The 20,066-nt window shown below is 48.3% G+C and overlaps 1 protein-coding gene and 1 long non-coding RNA gene across 3 annotated transcripts; both read right to left on the reverse strand.

The window, feature by feature from the left end:
* Window positions 1-2,158: 2,158 nt before the first annotated feature.
* LOC113834827 (MARVEL domain-containing protein 1) lies at window positions 2,159-6,415 on the reverse strand. Its single transcript, XM_035441831.1, has 2 exons — window positions 4,259-6,415; window positions 2,159-3,037 (listed from the first exon to the last, which is right to left on the reverse strand). Exon 1 carries the CDS (start codon window positions 6,157-6,159, stop codon window positions 5,638-5,640), a length of 522 nt encoding a protein of 173 aa, XP_035297722.1. The 5' UTR covers window positions 6,160-6,415; the 3' UTR covers window positions 2,159-3,037; window positions 4,259-5,637.
* A 659-nt stretch (window positions 6,416-7,074) lies between these two features.
* On the reverse strand, window positions 7,075-20,055 carry LOC103160416. 2 transcript variants are annotated; one of them, XR_004768982.1, is made up of 4 exons: window positions 19,605-20,055; window positions 19,107-19,457; window positions 10,054-10,225; window positions 7,075-8,969 (listed from the first exon to the last, which is right to left on the reverse strand). It is a non-coding gene; the product is annotated as an uncharacterized LOC103160416 (long non-coding RNA). The 2 variants fall into 2 exon arrangements; XR_003483700.2 differs by lacking the exons at window positions 7,075-8,969; window positions 10,054-10,225 and adding an exon at window positions 16,429-16,916.
* Window positions 20,056-20,066: the final 11 nt, after the last annotated feature.

A 20,066-nucleotide genomic window follows, 5' to 3' on the forward strand; every position in this document is an offset into this window, starting at 1 on the left:
TCCCCAGCTGGCCTTTGGTCATGGTGTTTCATCACAGCAGTAGTTACCCTAACTAATATAATAAAATACTGCTAGCTATTCTATTTTCCAAGCATTATTAAAAAAAGAAACAACAAATGCATATATAAACCATGTTAACCAGACTTTTCTCTTTCATATCCTTGCTTCTCCCCTTTATGCCTGAAAATGGCAGCTGACGAAATCTTTCCCACCATGGGCTGCCCCTGCCCCCTCCTAGAAAAATGGAAAAAGCCACAGACAAAACAAAACCAAAAAGAGCAAATCCCGGGAACTTCCCAGACTCACAAAGCGGTGTCTTATTTCAAAGAGTCCCCCATCCAACACACACACACACACACACACACACACACACACACACACACACACACACTTTAAAAACTAATAAGAATAAGGGGAATTGCCAAATCACAGCAGGCCTGAGCACCCAATCTCAATGATTGAACACCTAGCTCTACTTAGGTTTCAAAGCCTGCTAAGGACAACAAAGGGTTAATGGGAGATCTGCTTTTAGTCTCTGTCTTCTCAGCAGCCATCTGTGTGGCCTTGGACAAGGCCCTTCCTTCTCCAAGACTCCATTTTCTCTCTAGGGGCAAGGGCAACAGTGTTGACCCTCAATGAGGATTAAGTAGCTCCAAATCATGCCGATCAGGTTTCCCGGGCCCTTGTGAGAATCGGTTCAACTTTTAATATTGTCTAGGAAATTTAGGGGGCTGGGAGATAGCTCAGTCCATAAAGAGCTTGGTGTGCAAGCATGAGGACCTAAATTCAGGTGCCCAGCACCCATGCTAATAGCTAGGTATGATAAAACAAAAACAAAAACAAAACAAAACAAACAAAACCCTAGGGCTTGCTGGCCAGCTGACCTAGCCAATTTGTGGACTTCAGGTTCAATGAGAGACTCAGCCTCAAAAAAAAAAAAAAAAAATGGCGGGCAAGATGGCTCAGAGGTAAGATCACTTGCTATTCTTGCAAAGGCACACACACACACACCCCTACTGTTTGATTTCCAACACCTGTGTGGTCATTCACAAGCATCCACATTCTCACATTCTAGTTCCAGGATGATGAACAAGATACACAGTCATACATGGAACAAACATTCATACACATGAAATAATGTAAATTATAATATATATATATATATATATAATATATATATATATATGGAAAGCAAGGAAGTCATGTGTGGTAACACTCAGGAGGCAGAGGCCGGAGGATCAGTGAGTTTGGGTCTACATTGCCAGTTCCAGAGACCACATGTTTTGTTTTGTTTTTAAAGCAGAGAGGCAATGAGGAAGATGAGGAAGACATCTGAAGTCTGGACTCCACGCACACGTTTACCCACACATATGTACACACAGACACACAAAGAAATAGAGAGAAGGATGGAAAGGGTGGACTCTGCAGCAAGTGACACGTCCCTTCACCCTGGAAATCCCAAACCAAAACAGAAGGGGACGGGGATGTGCCATGCCATTGAGTCTCACCCTGGAGGATGGTCTTGGGGACAGTAGGCAGGCTTGGAGAACACAGGGCATCAGATCCCGGCTGCGGCTGTGCCCAGGAAGGTAGGCTTTGACAGCTGGGTCCTGTTTCCCAGCAGCAGGAGGAACTCAAGAAGCTGCTCCTTTCTGCTCCAAGTCTCAATATTCCAGGGCATCTCTGTCAGCAGGAAACAGCTGGCCAATAACCTCTGGGGGTTCAGGGCCACAGGCCAGGCTCAGCAGGAACAAACCATGGCTGGGGCTCCAGGTACCTCCAGCTTGCTCATAATAAGCTGTAAGGCATCAGACAAGTTGCTTCTGAGCCCTGGACTGATTCATCCAGTTTGATGGGGCTGGACCAAAACAGGACCCTGCTGGCTCTACAACAGTCATTCCCAGCCTGACAGGGAGTGGCACCCATAAACAGGGGCCAGTAGAGAGCAGACAGGAGGGAGGAAACCTCTGTAGTTCCCTTCAACATTGACAAAAAAACAGAGTGTTTCTCTCTGGATCCTGCCCTCAGGCCTCTACTAACCAAAGTGGAAACCTGTGAGCTCATTTTCCCTTCCCTCCTAGAAGGCAAGGGTGGGTTGCTGGGGGAACCCAGCTGAAAGTTACCGCAGAGGACTAGGATGTAAGACAAAAACACAAGATCAGACAAACCAAACTTTATTCCAAAGGCATCCTGGGGTAACCATGACTACATTGCTGGAAAAGGCACATGGCTCCTCCCTCTAGCCACCCTCCCTATACCAAAATCCACCCCTGCTTGGCCTTTGTGCACACTGTTGGATTTGTCTCCTGGGCCCACAAGGGGCCCCAGACTTTGCTTGGGAGCTGTCTGGGTGGTCTTGGCTTGGCCCCAGTCCTGGTGTCAGAGAAGTAAGCCGAGGAGACTACTGCCAGTATCCAAATGCTCTGGGCCACATCAGGTGATCATTGTATGGCTTTTGATGGAAGGAGGGTGGCACAGCAGTCTCATCCGTCCTTCTCACATTTGGCAGACTGAAGGACCACAAGGCTGCTGGAAGCCAAGCTGGAAGGCACATCAGGAAGAGCTAGTGAGCTCTGGAATGCTACAAGCACATCTGGGTAGATGAGGCACCATCAGGGCCAGGATGTGTGACCCTGAGCAAGGTCACCTGACCACAGGTCTGGAGCACTGGGGCTGAGCTCCTCAGGGAACTGGACCTGAGCTTATCGATCTACAAAAAACAAGCAGGTAAAAAATGCAAGCTGGAATTGAGACCCATCATTTAGGGAATTGGAGACAGGCAAAGATCCACCCCAAGTGTTCAGAATACTGTGCCCAAAATTGTAATGTAGGAAAATAGGGAATCCTCTAGCATCAAGGAAGGAATCAGTCTTCCCCACCATGGCTCTTCCACCAGACAGTGTGGAAGGAGAGACTTCTTGCTCCCCACCTGCCCCACGGCAGCGGAGACTCCCAGGTAGACCAATGCAGCCAAGCAGGCAGGGCTGTGGCAGTTTGACCACTCTGGGAGTCTTTGAGGCCTCAGCTACCTGGAAACCTGCAACAAAGGAACAAAAGTCACTGGCTATCAAGGTGTCCCAGCAAAGCCTACCTCAGGCAAAGACTGTCACTGTCTATGGTTGGAGGGAAAGTCACACTTTGTGGAGCATGGCAGTAGAGCTAACCCAAGTCAGTGAGAACATCAGAGGAACATGGCAGTAAAGCTAGCCTAAGACAATGAAGAACATTGGAGGTTGTGTTCTGGGATTCCCCAGAGAGGGAAAAACAAAAACAAAAACAAAAAACAGCAAAAATCCCCCAAACTTTTTTGTTGTTTTGTTTGTTTAGAGGATAGAGTCTTACCATATGACTGGGGTTGGCCTGGAACTCACTATTGTAGCCCAGGCTGGCCTTGAACTCATAATCCACCCTCCATAACCTCCAACACTCTAGGATTACATACCCGTGGGAGCATACCCAACTCAAACTCTCATAATCCTAGTGGATACAGAATGTTTTGCAAGATGAAAACAGTTCTGGAGGTACATGGTGGTGATGGATGCATAGCTGTGTGACTGTCCTTACTGTCACCAAACTGCCCTTAAAGTTGCTTACAAGGGTAAATATTAGGTCATGCACATTTTACCAACTTAGGAAAAAATATTTCTGACGCTGGGTCGTGAACCAAGGGCCTCATAAACTGTTCTTTATTCTACTACTAAGCCACACCCTTAGCCCCAGAAAAAAATTACTCGTATCTAATATGTATTGACCCATATTGTGGAAGAAGCTGGCCTGTCAGGGATCAAAGCCAACCTCCTTTATTCATTACCAAGGAGACTTTGGGCATCGATCTCACAGTACTATACAGAGAATGCATGCATTCAAGTAGTATATCCACACAGTAAGTGCTACATAAAACATATACTCTACTCCAAGCACTGCCTTCATGAGGACAGCAGACAAACCCAACACCTCCACACTGAAGTTTGAAAATGCACCTGCAGGGGCTGCATGCGGCTCCCTGACAGATGATTCCCCCACATGGCAGGAGCGCTGGGCTCTAACAAGTAGTGTTCTATGTCCTTGTGTTTCCAGACAAAGCTTTGACCTTTGACGGAATTAGTGAAAACAGTGAATTTTCACAACTTCTGTGGCTATCACTGTCATTCTTCCTACTTGTTTTGAGTAAAAATCACTTTAATTTCTGGAAAGGGAGGTGGCGACATGCTTTCTATCCACAGGCCTATGGCACCCCCGGTTATCCAAAATGTCTTACCTTAGAGGTGGCACCTGCTGTCCACCCCAGGTCCAGAGAACTCTCAATTTGGTGGCAGAGCTCACCCCACCAGCTGCTCAGAGTCAATGCCAGGATCTCTTGCAAGTGACTGTCCTTTAGACTGGGAGACCACCTGGATATCCTTAGCTTCATTTATCCAACCATGTGAAAGAACATCCAACAGTTCTCGGGCCTCCGGCTGGTGAAGGCCATCGAGCTCTTTTGTCATTGGGTGGACACCCCCACCCCCGCCCCAGTCAGAGAAACTCCCAGGGAAAGAGGAGCTTCCCAATCTTCAATGGTCAAACTGTGGGAATAGCCCTCACAGCATGGGGCAGTCTTGGGGTGCGAATGGCTGGGGCCCAGTAGTGACCATGTGTGGGCGTGTACCTGCGGGATTTCTCAGAGACCTCATTATGCTACCCAACACTGAACATGCACCATTGACAGGCCCATTTGCATTCTAAGCCTTCTTTTTGGAGGTAGTACCTGAGTGGGTTCCTAGACAACCTACTGCTTTAGAGGAAAAAATGTGGCTCTTATCTTAAAATGGCTGTTCCCAGGAGCAGGCTCTGGGCCCCCAAAGGGATGGGCATCATCTTAATAATCGCTGTTGGTCCCGCAGGATCCCTAATACAAACATATTTAAGGGTGGGGTGCAGCAGAAGCTGGTGAGTGACATCTGAAAGGCCAGAGAAGTTAGCACATTTGGCCTGGTCTGAATGAACCCCAAGGATAAATGCGGAGAGACTTGCGTTGTTTAGTAAGGTACAGCCAGCGGGCCTTTGCTATCCACCACTCCTGCAGCTGGCCCCACCCAAAAACTTCGATGATGTAGGTAGGGCTGCGCAGGGAGAGATCCAAACTACAACTAAAGACGTCACTCATTCCAGCACCAGCTAAGGCTTGTCCCCAGCTCCACTTGCAATTGCCTGACTGCATTCTACACCACCCCAGGCTGGAAGAGGGGGCAGGGAAGGGATGCTCTTTCCACTGCAGGGCAGGAGGGAGGGGACAGAGGCGCAGTCCAAAGACTGGTTCCAATTTGGGAGCCTCCGCCGGATCTACGCGGCGGCGCCTGTCCACGTCTAGCTCAGGACAAGGAATGGGGAAAGGGCCTTCCAGACTTCTCCTGGGGCGGCCCATCTGAGTGTGTGCGCCAGCGCCTCGGATAGCTGCGCTGGTCCCTGGAAGCTGGTGTCTGGGCTAAGCTGCGGTGCAGCAGTCGGACTGGAACTGAACGTCGGGGATCCAGGGCGCGGACAGTGGAAACACAGACAGGGAGAGGGTGCAGGGGCGCACCGGCACGGGGCGGGGGCGGCAGGAAGGGCTCGGGAGGGATCCCCGCACCGATCTGGGCCGCAGTAGAGCGGGCGGCCTCACACCACCTCCTCCTTGCCCTGGTAGCGACGGCAGCAGCCGTAGAGCGCCGAGAGCAGGTAGAGGCCAAGGCATAGGCCCCCGCAGACGGAGGCCGCCAGAAAGGCATGGTAGGCGCAAGGCAGCCGGTAGCTCTTGAGGTTGCAGTAGCTGTGGCGCTGCGTCTGGTCGATCATGATGCCCGTCGCGGCCCCGTAGAGGGCAGCGGCCAGCAGGTCGTGCGCCACGTTGACCACGAGCCAGCGCGAGCCCAGCACGGGCACCAGCTCCTGCTTGCCCAGCAGCGTGATGAAGTAGAGCCCCAGGGTGAGCAGCCAGAAGAGCACCGACACGAAGAGCGCGAAGTGCACTGGGCCCTGGTACTTGCTGGTAGCGATGGTGATCCAGAAGGCGGCTCCCGCCAGCAGCTGCAGCAGACGCAGCACGCCCAACGGGCCGCGCAGGAAGGCCCGCTGCAGGCGCAGGGATCCGCGGGCCGCGCGTGCCTGGGGCGGCGGCTGGCGCGGGGGTGGCGGGAGCATGGCCCCGGACCGCGGTGCGGCGGCGCGGCGCCCCGAGCAGCGGAATGGCTGCGCCTTGCTCGCGGGGGCGGCCCGGCCCCGAGCCCGCTGTCCCCGCTGCTCCCGCTGCGGCCTGCGCGCCTCCCTCGGCTCCGAGTCTTCGGCTCTGCTTCTCCTCGGCACCCTTCTTCCTTCCCTCTCTCCTCCTCTTTTCTCTCTGGCTCTCTCCAGCCCTCCTACCCGCTCTTTGGCCGTCCCCTCGTCGGTCTCCACCCCTGCTCGCGCCTCTCGGCTTCCTGCCGTCGCGCCCTTCACCCTGCCCCCCCCCCCTTGCTTCCATTCCTTCATCCTCCGGCCAGGGCCGAAGGCCCGCACCCCCTAGCTCATGGCAGGCCTTCCGCCCCGGCTGCCCCCGCTGCTTGGCCAAGTTTGCCACATCTGGAGCCACCACAGCTCTCCCTGCCTTGCGGGCCTGGCTGGTTTGCCAAGAAAGAAACTGGCTACAACAGCGTCCTTCCAGCCTGTGTCTGAACCCCCTTGATTAACCCTCTCTCCAGTCATAGGAGATGGGAGACATAAGTTTCTCCCCTGGAGGCCTCCTAGCATGCCTGGTTGCCACAAGTGAGCAGGAGGCCTAAATTGGCAGCTGCTCTCCATGGAACATCCCAAATTCGCCCTGTCCAAAGCTGGGCTCAGACTGTCTAGCCATGACATTCTCTTGGTCAGAGCAAGGAACCATCACTTACTGGAGGCCTGGCTGCCTCACCTACAGCTCTCAAAGCATAGCAATGCCAAACACTTTTGACCATTCCTTCCTGGCCATCTTGTGTCTTGCTTAGATTAAAAACATGCCACCTAACATGGCCAGGACACAAGCCCAGGTCTAAGAGACAGAACGTCCTGTGTGCCTAACTATTCATCCAGATAGCAAAGAGCCCAACGATGCAAAGGTTTATTAGTATTACAGGGCCATGCTCTGTGTGTATTCTCATGTCAGCCTCCAACAACACAAGAGACAAGAACAGCCATTTTCTTCATTTTCCTGATGTCCAGAGGGGTTCAGACCTGGAAACCAGTGATGGCTTTTTCTCACACCCTCCACCCCCAGAAGCCAACCTTCATTCTTCAGCAGGGTTCTGAAATAGACCTGGCTGTTCCTCACTGAGCACAGTACAGAGCTGTGTCTTGTCAATGTGGCATATTGCATAATCTGTCCCCAACCAAGTTCCAATTTCTTGTTTTTTCCACTTCCTTCCCCCACCCATGCCCAAACTCCGTCACTTCTTGCAAGTCTCCCACGTGAACTCAGAATGCCCTCCATCTTCCAAACCCTCCTGGCAGACAATGTCTGGTTTAATTACCGCTGGCTTTGGGTACAGCTTTCCACGTTGATAATTATTTGCTTGTCTGGGCCTCCATTTGAACCATTCCTCTGCAGTAAGTAGTTCTTGAGTCTGCTATGTCATAAACCATGGTCTAGCTGGGTTCATTCATCTTTTCCGGGACCTGGCATATAGGAGACCCTTACTCAGTACATATAAACAGAGTTCATTGCCCAGTGGCTACAGGAACAGCACTAGACCTAAGCAAGCCACATTTGTCTATGAGATGATGCCTGCATCAGACTTCCAGCTGATTCTATATTGTAGAGCTCCCCCTTCATATCCTGGTCCTTAACTCAGTGTCCCCTGGCCTGGCACAGCAGGTCCCTTTTCCAGCAGCCTGGCTCTACTTTGGAGAAAAAGGCTTTGACCTGCCACTGCCTCCCCAGCCTGTATACACTACTCAGGAAAGCTCCGAATGCATATGAAAATGCTTAAATTGTGATGTGTGACAGCCACACCTACATAAGACATCACAGCCCTGGAATCAGCCTGCCATTGCTTCACTAGTGCGTAGATGGGCATAGAGGAGGGGCTGCCTAACCCTCTGCATATCCGATTACTTCATCAGTAAAACTGTTTCATGAAGCAGGCCGACAATGAGTGCTTATTGAACACCATTTTAGAGGCCAGGAACACATGATATATGTGGTTCTGGGAACAGAATGTTTACTGTGTTAGAGCCCCTGGCAAGAAGTTGTATTTACAGTTCCAGTTGAAGGCTACCAACACTGTGAGATACTTGTTCTTAGCTCTGACCACTGATGGAGACAGCAGGCTCAGAATTTGAAGCAGCTGACCTTGTTCCAGTAGCTGCTGGGGACTCAGGAGGCCTCGGGTGATGCTGACTCCACCTCTACAACCCAAATATTTTTACATATTATCTATGTTATTTTTTCTACTCTTGCCCAAAGAAGCAGAGTCTGTGTCACACTGGACTCCAAACCTGCACGCTCTGATACTAACTCGGCCACACCCACAGGGATGTACAGCGTCCTTGACTAGGGTTGAGACTCTGTACTGCTTTGAGCAGCTGAATCTGGCTGCTGGACTGAAGAGAGCATTTCTGTGAGCAGGGAGCCTCCTACAATAGGAGGAAAGGAAGAGAATTCGTCCATCTTCTTAAAAAGGCATCTGTGGGTTAGGGTGCCACCTGGCGGGCATACACTTTCAGCTTCGGGAGTCTCAGCTGGGCTCCTTACATGGAAGAGTCCTTCAATAGCTTTGGGACGATATTTTTAGCCTCTGGAATCTTGAAAATACTCCAAGAGGCAGTGGATCAGACTCTCTGGAAAAGTGCAACAATATATAAGAAGGCTTTGATTGTTGCCAATTCAATGAATCTAATCTAAGCACCTGCTAGATGCAAACATGTGGTTGTGAAAGCGAGTATGAAGAGGACTCAGCCCTGTTCTCGAGTGTTGGCACTCTGTGGTTGCTTAGGGACAGCTGTGAACACAAAAGACAAAGGGTTATAAGTAAACTACAGAAGAGATGCAGAGAGTATTGTGAGGGAAGTCAGGGAATTTTTCAGTCACAGATGCCATGGAGGGTGAGTAGTGTTCACACGAGAAGGAAGGAAAGCCACCCCTTGGGAGTGGCAATCCCCAGGGACCCTGAACTTTCTGGATGCCCCACCATCATCACCACCACTGGGTATAGCTAGAACAAAAGACCATGACTGCTCTTTCCCCCATGATCCCTCATGGTTGTGTGTGCAGCCTGCGACTCTTGAGTTCATTAATGTAGCTGCTCAAAGGATCCCCAGGCTTTCTTTAGCCCAGGCTCTGAATAAAGGCAGAGGCTAAGGACAACTTTGTGGGCCTGGGCAAGTGATGAAGGAATTTGAATGGCAGTCTCAGCCAAGGCCCTGCTCACCCCATAGGATGTTAGCTAGTCAGACTGGGAACTAACTACAAGGTCCCTAGAGATCCACTCTTGCCCCTTAGACTATGCCATCAAAAAGAGTCCCACAGTGTTCATGGACCTCCCCCCTGGACTTCTAATGGGGACATGCAGGCCCCCAGATGACCTCGGCTGGGAATTACCTGGCCAAGGGGCTTGGGGAGGAGTGGGAGTAGCCCCAGAGGAAGATGTAACAGCCACAGGGCACCAGGCAGTGCCAACTGCTTTCTATCTTTACCTGGTTCACCTCCCACAACAGTTCTTTCTAGAAGAGAGGTGCTTTAAACACCACCTTCAGCGCTGTGTGGAGAAGGCATTGTGGAAATTCTGTCAACCTGGGAATTGCTAACTTGGTGAAAAATAATATTTGAATAAATAAGTAAATAAATAAATAAACCACCCTCAGTTCAAAATGAGGAAACTGAGGCATAGGAGTGCTTCACAAATTACAACTCAAGAGAAAAAACCTAACTCACACATTTGGTCTCCAGATGTAGGTTTTCATCACTGTGTATCTGGGACTTCAGCTTTCCTGTGGGAGAAGATAAAACTTTTTCCCTGTGTGGTGGGAAAGGTCCAAATGCCTGGGGATGGTTCAACGAGAGGAGGGGTAGGTATACAGACTCACCTTCAGATCCACACTTAGGGAGCCTGACTCTGCCTGCTGTGTGTTTCTCCCACTATGGGACCTCAGGATGGCCGTCCCTTGATCCCAGCTTAACCCTTTAATGCAGGAAGATGAACCTGGAAGGCAAGCTTGTAGTTCGACAGTGCTTTGCCCTGGATGTTACCTGCATCCCCTAGAACATGTGAGACAGACAATTTCAGAGAAGTTGAGCTAGTAAGTAGCAGAGCTAGAAACTCAATTTCCATCTACAGACACCAGGAAACACTACAGCTGTCATCAGTCTCCGAATCCACTTTAACCATGAACTCCCCAATAAGGCCAGCCCTACAGGGAACGCCTCACTAGACACGCACACTCTGACCATTCAGCAAAAAACCCAGTGTGGCCTCCTTTCTATTACCACTTGAGTTTCCAGTCTTGGGTCACCACTGGAGTCTCTTGAAGATGTGGTAAAGTATGGAAAAACACTACCCTAGCCTCCACTCTGTCCCCAAGAAACCTCCCTCGACTCAAGTGGAATAAAACACTGCTGCCGTGCTCCAAAGACTTCAAAGCCATACAAGCCACCAGAGAGACATAGCCTGACCCAAGTAGCTGACTGACTGGCATGGATCAAGTACAGCTACAGATTTTGGGGTGTCGAGGTTTTTGGGTGTTGGGTCCTCCACCCTTACCTGCCTTAGTCTCTGCTGGTGTAGTGACTGATTGCGGGAAGCCCTCCAGGATTCAACGCTGACCTCTCTTGCCCTGTGACCCGTGATGGTGCCCCCAGAACCACTTTCCTGGGATTTCGGTTAGTGATTGCTCCTATTAGAGTTCATGCTGAGGTAGCCAAGGAACACATGACACAAGTAAGAAGGGGCAGAAATTCCAGGAAGTCAGAGGAAGCTGGAGTAGAGAGAGGAAGCTTGCTCTGGTCCGGGTTCTCCAGAGAAACAATCAAGACAATGGGGAGAAAGGAGACAGAGGGGAGGACAGTAGAGAGAAGAGAGAGAGGGAAAGAGGGAGAGGAAAAGGGAGGAGGAGAGAAAGAAAAGAAGGGGAGAGAGAGGGGAGAGGGGAGGGAGAGAGTTCACAAGGAATCAACTCACAGAATTCCAGAGGCTGACAAGCCCCAAATCTGCAGTTGGCTGGCTGGAGGCCAGTTGGAAGGGGATCAGCATCCCATCACTCCTAGGAGGAGCAGGCTTTTTGTGCTGGTCAGACTTGCTACTGATTGGGCGGTTCCACCCACACTGGGGTGGCGGGGAGGCGGGGGATGCATCTGCTTCACGCAGTCTACCAATTCACATACTCACCTCATGGACATCTCCACACACATATCCAGGGTCTTAGCCCATTTGCTGTTACTATAACAGAACACTTAGAAGTGGGTAGTTTATAAAGAAAAGTTTATCTTGGCTCATGGATCTGAAAGCTAGGAAGCCCATGTTTGAACAGCCACATCTGGCGAGGCTACAGTGGCTTCAACCCATAGTGGAAAAACAGAAAGGTAAATGGATGCGTGCAAAGGGGCAGTCTTACTTTATAATCTTATCTGTAACTCTCATAGTGACTAGTTCAGTCCTGGGAGAAACCTTGATTGGCAATAAGTCCATTTCATAACCTAGTCACATGGTAGGATCTTACCTCTCAACACAGCCACCACGGTCATGAGTGGAAATTCCAACAATATTGCCAAAGGAAATGATGTTATTCAAACCATAACATCCAAAATAATGTTTAGCCAAATATCCGGGCACCCTATGGCCTGGTCAAGCTGACACATACAATTAGCCTTCACAAACTGATACGCAGAAACAAAAGATGTTGAAAGGCTCACAACAGTGTCCTGTGGCTTGCTCCAGATCACAGCTGGACCTCATTACTGTGAACACACGTGGCTCACAGGAGCCTCCCTCCCCATTTCTTTGCCTGAACTAACTTACATGTGCCTTTTGTGACCTGTGCTCAAACAAGCAGGTCTGGGGCCAGTGTCACTGAGGCTGAAGCATGGTCTAACTTTGTGGGAGGTTTTTCGTCTTAGTATTTGTTGTTTGAGACAGGATCTCACTATGTAGTCCAGGCTGGCTTCAAACCTGAAAGTCTCCTGTCTTAGCCTCTCGAGTGCTGAGATCACAGATGTGTGCCACTGCACCTGGCTCTCTGTTTGTTCATTTGTTTGTTTGTTTAATTTGATGCCCTGTATTTGATTTTCCTCCCTTGAGATGCAGGGGTCTATGTTCCCTTCCTATGAATCTGATCAAGCTTGTGATCTGATTATAACGAATGGGATGGCCACAGCAACACTTCTCGATATTTTTAAAAGGCAACATAGCTTCCTCCTTGTTTTCTAAGAACTCACCCTGAGCCACCATAGACATCTGGCTGTTTGGAGGCCACCATAGGCCAGGTCACAACAAGACCCAGTAAGAAACTGCAGCTCCAGGTTTCCCAGCTTAGGCTCACAGAGTACTATCGCTTGAGATGGAATTGTAGCACTAGCTTCCAACAACTTATGTGTAATGGAAATAAGGAGACAGAAAGGAAATTTAGCTGGATGTGGTAGCCCACACATTTAATTACAGCACTCAGGAGGCAGAACCAGGTGGGTCTCTGTGAGTTTGAAGTTAAGTTTGTCTACATAGCAAGTTCCAAGCTACCCAAGACTGCACAGCCCTGGAAAGGAAGGAAGGGAGAGAGGAAGGGAGGGAGGGAGTCTCTGTACTGTGGCCAGCATGAGAGACATGAGACTAGGAATCCACATTTGGCTATGTTTTGTGTATTTAAAACCTTTTTAAAAAGCTTTCTCAGGTCTGTATGTGGATATATGTGACTGGACATTGGGTGCCATTTGTAGGCAGATTTTTCTGTTCCTCCTACCAGCTCCCAAATGACTTCTTACTAATTATCAAAGATCAGCTGATAGCTTAGGCTTGTTACTAACTAGTTCTTACAACTTAAACTCACCCATTTTTTTTTATTAATCTATATTCTACCATGTGGTTTTCTTTCTACCCCATTTTGTGTGTCTGACTTGTTCTGCATAAGTCTGGCTTCTCCACCTTTCTTCTTCTTCCCATCATTCTCTCTTCCCCCAAAATCCTGCCTAGCTATTGGCTGTTTAGCTTTTCATTAAGCCAATCACATGACCCATCTTCACATGGTGTAAAGGAATATTCTACAGCAGAGGAAGAGTGTGAGTTAACACTACATTCTAGGTACGTCCTACCTATTCACCGGCTGTCTCCCTACATTCCAGGTGACAGCATCAGGAGGGGAGGCCTTTGGGGGATAACTAGGTTGTGACAGAAAGCACTTACTTATTGGACAGGATAAACGACCTCATAAAAGAGGATCCTGGGAGCTGCTTCATGTGAGAAGGAACAGCAAGCTTTGGTGCCATCTTTGAAGCAGGAAGCAAGCTCTTCCAGATGAGAAATTGGCTGACACCTTCATCTTACTTAGAAGTCATAGTCTGTGATGCTTTATTGTAGCAACCCAAGCAGACCAAGACTCCCAGCATGTACAAAACGTCACGCATATACAACAGTAGAACACACTCAGAACTACTACAGTCTGGTAGCTAGTCGTGATGCAGGTCGGTGCTGGGCATCTGGAGTTCCCTTCTTTGAACGCCCATCCATGTTTCACCTACCTTGACTAGAACCTTGGCTTCCTGGAATTCTTCTCTTGCTGGCACAGCCCGGGGCTTCATTTCTGGGAGAACTGAAGCCCCACTCGTCCTGTCCCAATGAGCTGCTATAGTTTCTGATTAACCTTCACTATGTGGCCTGGAAGTACTGCTGGGTACCTCAGGGGACCCCCTGGTTTTGAAAACTAATTCTCTTTGTTTGAATGTGACAGACAGACTGGAATATAGTTCCCTGTAGTGCCCGTCTCCAACTGCTCATGCTTTTCTTTGAGTAGGGATGGGACCTGTAGTTGGCAAAGGTAAATGGTACACATGATGACAGTTTGTCCTGTAGGACTCTGTCTTGTGAGCAGACATGCTTTAGGGACACGCCTTATCAACAGTTTGGGAAAGCTGGGGTGGCCAGGAATCATGGAACTTTCCAGAAGCCTCCAGTTGCTGGAAGCAGCCACCAGCTGGCAAGAAATCAGCAAGGCCCCAGTCCCACAGCTACAGGAAGTGGAATCAGCCAACACCTTGAATGTGATTGGAAGAGCCTGCATTGTCAAGCCTGCAGTCTCCAAGACACAATGCCATCTCATCACCAGGGACAAATGTATCAGTTCCTAAGCAACGACCTCCTGACCCAAAGAAACCAAACATAACTGTGCTCCCTCCAATTATTATTATTCTATGTGTGCAATGGGAGTAGGCACATGTACCACAGTGTACATGTGGTCAGGGGACAATTGTATGGAGTGGGCTTTGTCTCCCCACCTTTACAGAGGTTCCAGGGATCAAATTCAGGTTGTACAGAAAGACTTTTACACACTGAACCACTTCACCAATGCCTGGAGTTTGTTTTTCTGAAAATGCTACATAGTTTAGATACCTCCGGTTCTGTGATACAATGACACATTTTTGTTTGTTTTTGAAACAGAGTCTCTTTACATAGCCCTGGCTCACTATATACACCAGCCTGGCCTCCAACACTCAAAGATCCACCTGCCTCTGCCTCTGGAGAGCTGGGATTAAAGGCGTGTGCTACGCTACCACAGGCTGGATAATTACACAAAAGAGAGTGATTGCCAAACCTTGTCAAGACAAGGTGGGACAGTCCTTCAAAAATCCTGCTTCATAGAAAAGTCTATGGAATATTCTAGGCCTGTAGGCTGAAGATAGGTGCCCCAGTGTTGCAGGGGAACCTTGGGTGACTGTCCAGGCAGCCAGCTGTTTCTGTGATTTCTCACATTTTTTGGAAGTCGCTTGCTTGCTTCCTGCTTGGGTCTCTGATAGAGTTGAAGGCTTTATAGTTACAGTTTTCCTTGTTACCAGATACAGAAAAGAAATTCACTTAAGAGGTGTAAATGTATAAGGTTGAGAGACATTAAAAGATAGTTTGGTAATGCAAATTAGAATAGAAAGTGAATTAGGTACAACCTTTTGAACTCATCAAGACAGGACCGATTTGGAGTATTTTCTCTGAATTTGTCAATTGCCAATGGAATAGACATTGTTGTTGTATTTATTACCTGTATACATTGTATATAGTTATTGTACTTATTGTACATAGTTTTCTTATATTAGTTATAACCTTTTATGTTGTTGTTGTTTTGTTTTATTTTTTGATTTTTCAAGACAGGGTTTCTCTGTGGTTTTGGAGGCTGTCCTGGAACTAGGTCTTGTAGACCAGGCTGACCTCAAGCTCACAGAGCTCCGCCTGCCTCTGCCTCTGGAGTGCTGGGATTAAAGGCATGCACCACCACTGCCCAGCTCTTCTTTTTTTATTTTAGACCAAAAAAGGGGAAACATGGTGATAATTTATGATCTAACAAAGTTTGTCTAAAGATCAGAGTGCAGACCTAGCCTCTAATTAGCCATAGAGGCTAGGCAGTGGTGGCACACACCTTTAATCCCAGCACTCAGGAGACAGAGGTAGACAGATGTCTGAGTTCAAGACTACCCTGGACTACACAAGATTTATTGTCTAAAAAAGAAACAGAGCTCACACAAAGGTGTGAGCCTTTAATCCTAGCCCTAGAGAGGTAGAGACAGGAGTCATATGGCTGGACAGAGGGAGAACTATAAATTGGGAGGAGACAGGAGCTCAGGGCAGTTTGAAGATTTGTAGAGAGCAAGGCAGTCTGAGCGGTCAGTCTGAGGATGCAGTCTGAGGACAGGATGGCCACTTAGGTCTGAGCTTTAGGAGAGGTGAGAACTCTAGTGGCTGGCCGCTCTGCTCCTCTGATCTTCCAGCTTTCACCCCCTGATAGCTGACTCCGAGTTTTTATTATTAAGACCAATTAGAACTCGTGCAACAGAGTACCACATAAACTAGTGCTGAAAGCAAATCAGAATTTTAGGGACACCAGGAATGGTGACCCTCCCCTTTAATCCCAGCACTCGGAAGGAAAAGACAGGCGGATCTCTGTGAGATTGAGGCCAGCCTGGTCTACAGAGTGAGTGCCAGGACAGCCAAGGCGGTTACACAAAGAAACTCTGTCTCAAAACAAACAAACAAAAAACCAGAATTGAAACAGCAGCCAGAAAATTCAATATGTGGCTGTTTGAAGCATTCAGCATTCAGTTCTGTTGTCGCAGTGACACTGATATTAAATTACTCATTAAACATGTATTTAGGAAGTTGGAGAGATGGCTCAGAGGTGAAGAGCACTGTCTACTCATCTAGAGGTCCAGAGTACAGTTCCCAGCAACCACATGGTGGCTCCCAACCATCTATAAAGAGAGCTGGTGCCCTCTTCTGGTGTGTACATACATAATAAACACAGAAATCTTAGAAAAAAAGCCCTTGATTTCAAAAAAACGTATTTATTTTGCAGCACTGGGGATCAAACCCCTGATGTCTTTCATGCCAAGTCACACTTTACAACCAAGCTGTATCTCTGGCCTCAGTCATACCATTAAAAAGACAAGAAAGCTGAGAACAGAAAGGGTCAGCCATTTGCTTAAGAAAAAATAAGTAGACATTCTTTCCTAGACTTTCTCGTGGATAAATACAGGTTGAACCACATTGGAGCATGAAACAAAAGGGCAAATATGTGCCTCATACACTCTTATGCAAATATCCTCCCAGATCCTGAAGTGAGTGGAAAAAGTGGATAAAAGCTCTGCAACCAAAAATAATAAAAAGCAGAGTTGCCCAATGTCTCTGAATGCTTCCATCCGTCCTCATGAAGTCACTGGCAGTGACAGCCTGGCCGGGAACTGAAGGCTTCTGGGAAATGAGTGGCTGTTACAAAATAAAAACAAATCCCGTCTTTAAATTTTCAAATTGTGTTATCTCCGATTGTTGGCATCTGTTTTAAGTGCTGAGTTTTTGGTACTCTGTTAAATTTGCAACCCAGAAAATTTCTTCATTCATCTCAATTTTTATTAAATTTCATTGATTATTTTTGTACTGTGTATATGTGTGTGTATTTCTCCATGCCAAAGCCAATGTCAAGGCTGTGTATGAAAGTCAGATGACAACTTGCAGGAGTCAGTTTTCTCCTTCCATCATGTTGGTTCTGGGGGTCAAACTGGAGCTCTCAAGCTTGGTGGCAAGTGCCTTTACCCACTGAGCCATCTCACCAGCCCCATTCCTACCATCTTAACTTGGGCCCTGGATGAAACCAAGTCCTTGCCTGAATGACACTAGGGGCATTCCTCAGTAACAACCTCCTCTAAACAGAACCCATAAAGCTATGGTATGGCAGCCACATCTGTAATCCCAGCACCCAGGAGGCTGAAACAAGAGAATCTGGAATTTGAGGCCTGAATGAGCTACAAAAAGAGACTGTGACTCAAAACAAACAAAGAGACAGGGCCTTTTTTTGTTGTAGCTACCATTTCCTGTCCCATTCTGTGAGTCCCCATTTCTGGTGAGGTTTCTCATGACCCACATGACGAGGAGAGTCCCCTGTCTTCTCATCAGAAATACTGAATCATAAATCTGTGGCAATGGAAAGGGTTCCATTGTGAGGCGAGCACCAGTACAAGCCTGCAAAACTGTTTGGAGAGGAGCCGACACTCTCCACCCAGCCTTAGTCACATCTGACCCAGAAGCCACAAGTTCCCGATTCCTGCAGTATGTACCCATTTGAGCTAGTGGCATCAGAATTCCCAGGTCCTTTAGCCATGGATGTGCTGAGAGTCTGGCTTTCCGAGAGCGTAAGAGTGGGTGAGAGTAGTCCCTGCATCCGAAGGCCAGCCTTCTGGTTTAAGAGCCTGCAGTGCCCTCCTCAGCCACATAGTTGGCTGAGACTTGGAAGCAGCACTTTGAGTGGAATGAACATTGCTAATTTCTTTTGTGTGGTTTTGCTCTTGAGTCTCTATCTCTTTTACATCTGTATCTCTCTTCATTTCCCCAGGACTTCAAGGAAAGCAGAGAAGTTACCCTTAAAAACATTCTTTTGTTGCTTTAGTGCAGAGGGACAAGGAGGAGCTATAGCCTGGGATGAGGAAGAACAGAAACCCAAGTTTCCCTTTTCCTTACCAAAAAAGATCCCACAAATCCCAGTAAGAGCTGCCCTCTTGGAACATTTTTTTCAAGGTTGCTTTTGCTCGTTTTTTATCGTATGAGTGTTTTGCTTGGGTGTATGTGTACCAGGTGTGCACCGGGTTTGTGCTTGGTACCCTCAGAGTCACAGAAGGGCACCAGATCCTCTGGAACTGGAGTGGCAGATGGTTGTGAGATGCCATGTGGGTGCTGGGACTTGAACCCTGATCCTCTGCAAAAGCAGCCAGAGCTCTTAACCACTGGGCCATATCTCCAGCCTCCTTCAACTCCTCCCCACCTAAAACTTTTACAGAAGAGAAATGTAACTTAGAATGTCAGCTTTGAAGTGAGAAAAGTCAGGAAAATTTGCTGCCTATACTTGCTGTCTAGGCATCCCTCCTGATATTTCTGGACAGGAACGCAAACAATCCCTCAATGAAGGGGTTTCTCCAAAGCCTAAAGGAGGGAGCTGGGCCGGGTGGCACAAGCCTATTGTCCCAGCACTAAGTGGCTGAGTCAGGAGGACTGAAGTTCCAGGTCAGCCTGAACTACAGAGTAAAACCCTATCTTGGAACAACAAACAGAAGGACAAATAAGAGCTGGGCACATAGTATCTCAGAGGTAGAGTACTTGCTTAGTGCTTATGGGCCAGATGTCCAGCAGTGAAGAGGGGAAAAAAGAGCCTCATTTGTCCCCAGCAATCATTTTTGCCCTTTCCAACCCAACTCTCAAGATGCAATTGGTGAGACCTTCTAATACTGCAAATTTAACACCAGGGGAAAATGAGCCAACACCGACTGAATTACAAGCACTCTATAAAGGCCACAGAATGCCTATTTATAAGTACAGATCATGATATTTCCCTGTTTATGGATCCTCCAAGTGGCAAACAAAAGCTTCATTGCCTGCCCACACCTTCCCACTGCTTCCCACAGTGATTACCTTACTATTTGGTTATTTGGTTGGGTTGGTTCTTTTTGAGACAAGAGTTTCTCTGTGTAGCCTTGGCTGTCCTGAAACTCACGCAGTAGACCAGGTTGGCCTCGAACTCACAGACATCTTCCTGCTTCTGCCCCGGAGTGCTAGGTATTAAAGGCATGCACCATCACCGCCAGGCTTCCTTGCTCTTTATAGGGAATCTCCAGGCCTTACTTCATCTTTCTGGAGAAAAGTTCTAGCATGGCTGCAGCAAACTTCCTTCCCTCTACCTTTATTCTTCCCAGATCCGTTCGTTGGTTTTTTTAATTAATTAATTTATTTATTATGTACACAGTGTCCTGTCTGCATGTACACCTGCATGAAAAAAGAGGGCACCAGATCTCATTACAGATGGTTGTGAGCCACCATGTGGTTGCTGGGAATTGAACTGAGGACCCCTGAAAGACCACCCCGTGCTCTTGACCTCTGAGCCATCTCTCCAGCCCCCAGATCCATTCTTACTCTTTCTAAAAACTTCAGTGCCTTCCTTTCACAGGTTATGTTCCTTCTCGTTGCTTCCAGGACCTCGCAAACACACCTCCTTACCCTCTTCCAGCTTCACATGACCATGATTGTAGTCACATTCTGAGTGGTGGTTCAATGTTAGCCTCCATTGCTACACTGTTAACTACTCCAAGGCAAGGGTTGCGGTTCTTTTACTGCCCATCAGGGAAACCGAACTGTGAAGAACTGGGAAGGGTCGCAGTGACAGATGTCAAAGAGTAAGGAACTTGAAAGTACTTCCTCCTTTAGGTAACAGGCCCAAACCTGCAGTCGCTACAAGATGTGAAAATCATTCTGAACTCAGGCCCAGGTGGGCTGGGAGGTGAGGTGAGTTTTAGGAGCAGCGGGTTATGAGGATCTTAATAGCAAAACTCAGCACCACGCGCGCAAAACTCGGCCCAGAAAAAAAAAAAAAAAAAG

The sequence above is a fragment of the Cricetulus griseus genome, chromosome 3 (genome assembly GCF_003668045.3).
Source record: "Cricetulus griseus strain 17A/GY chromosome 3, alternate assembly CriGri-PICRH-1.0, whole genome shotgun sequence".
Lineage (NCBI taxonomy): Eukaryota > Metazoa > Chordata > Mammalia > Rodentia > Cricetidae > Cricetulus > Cricetulus griseus.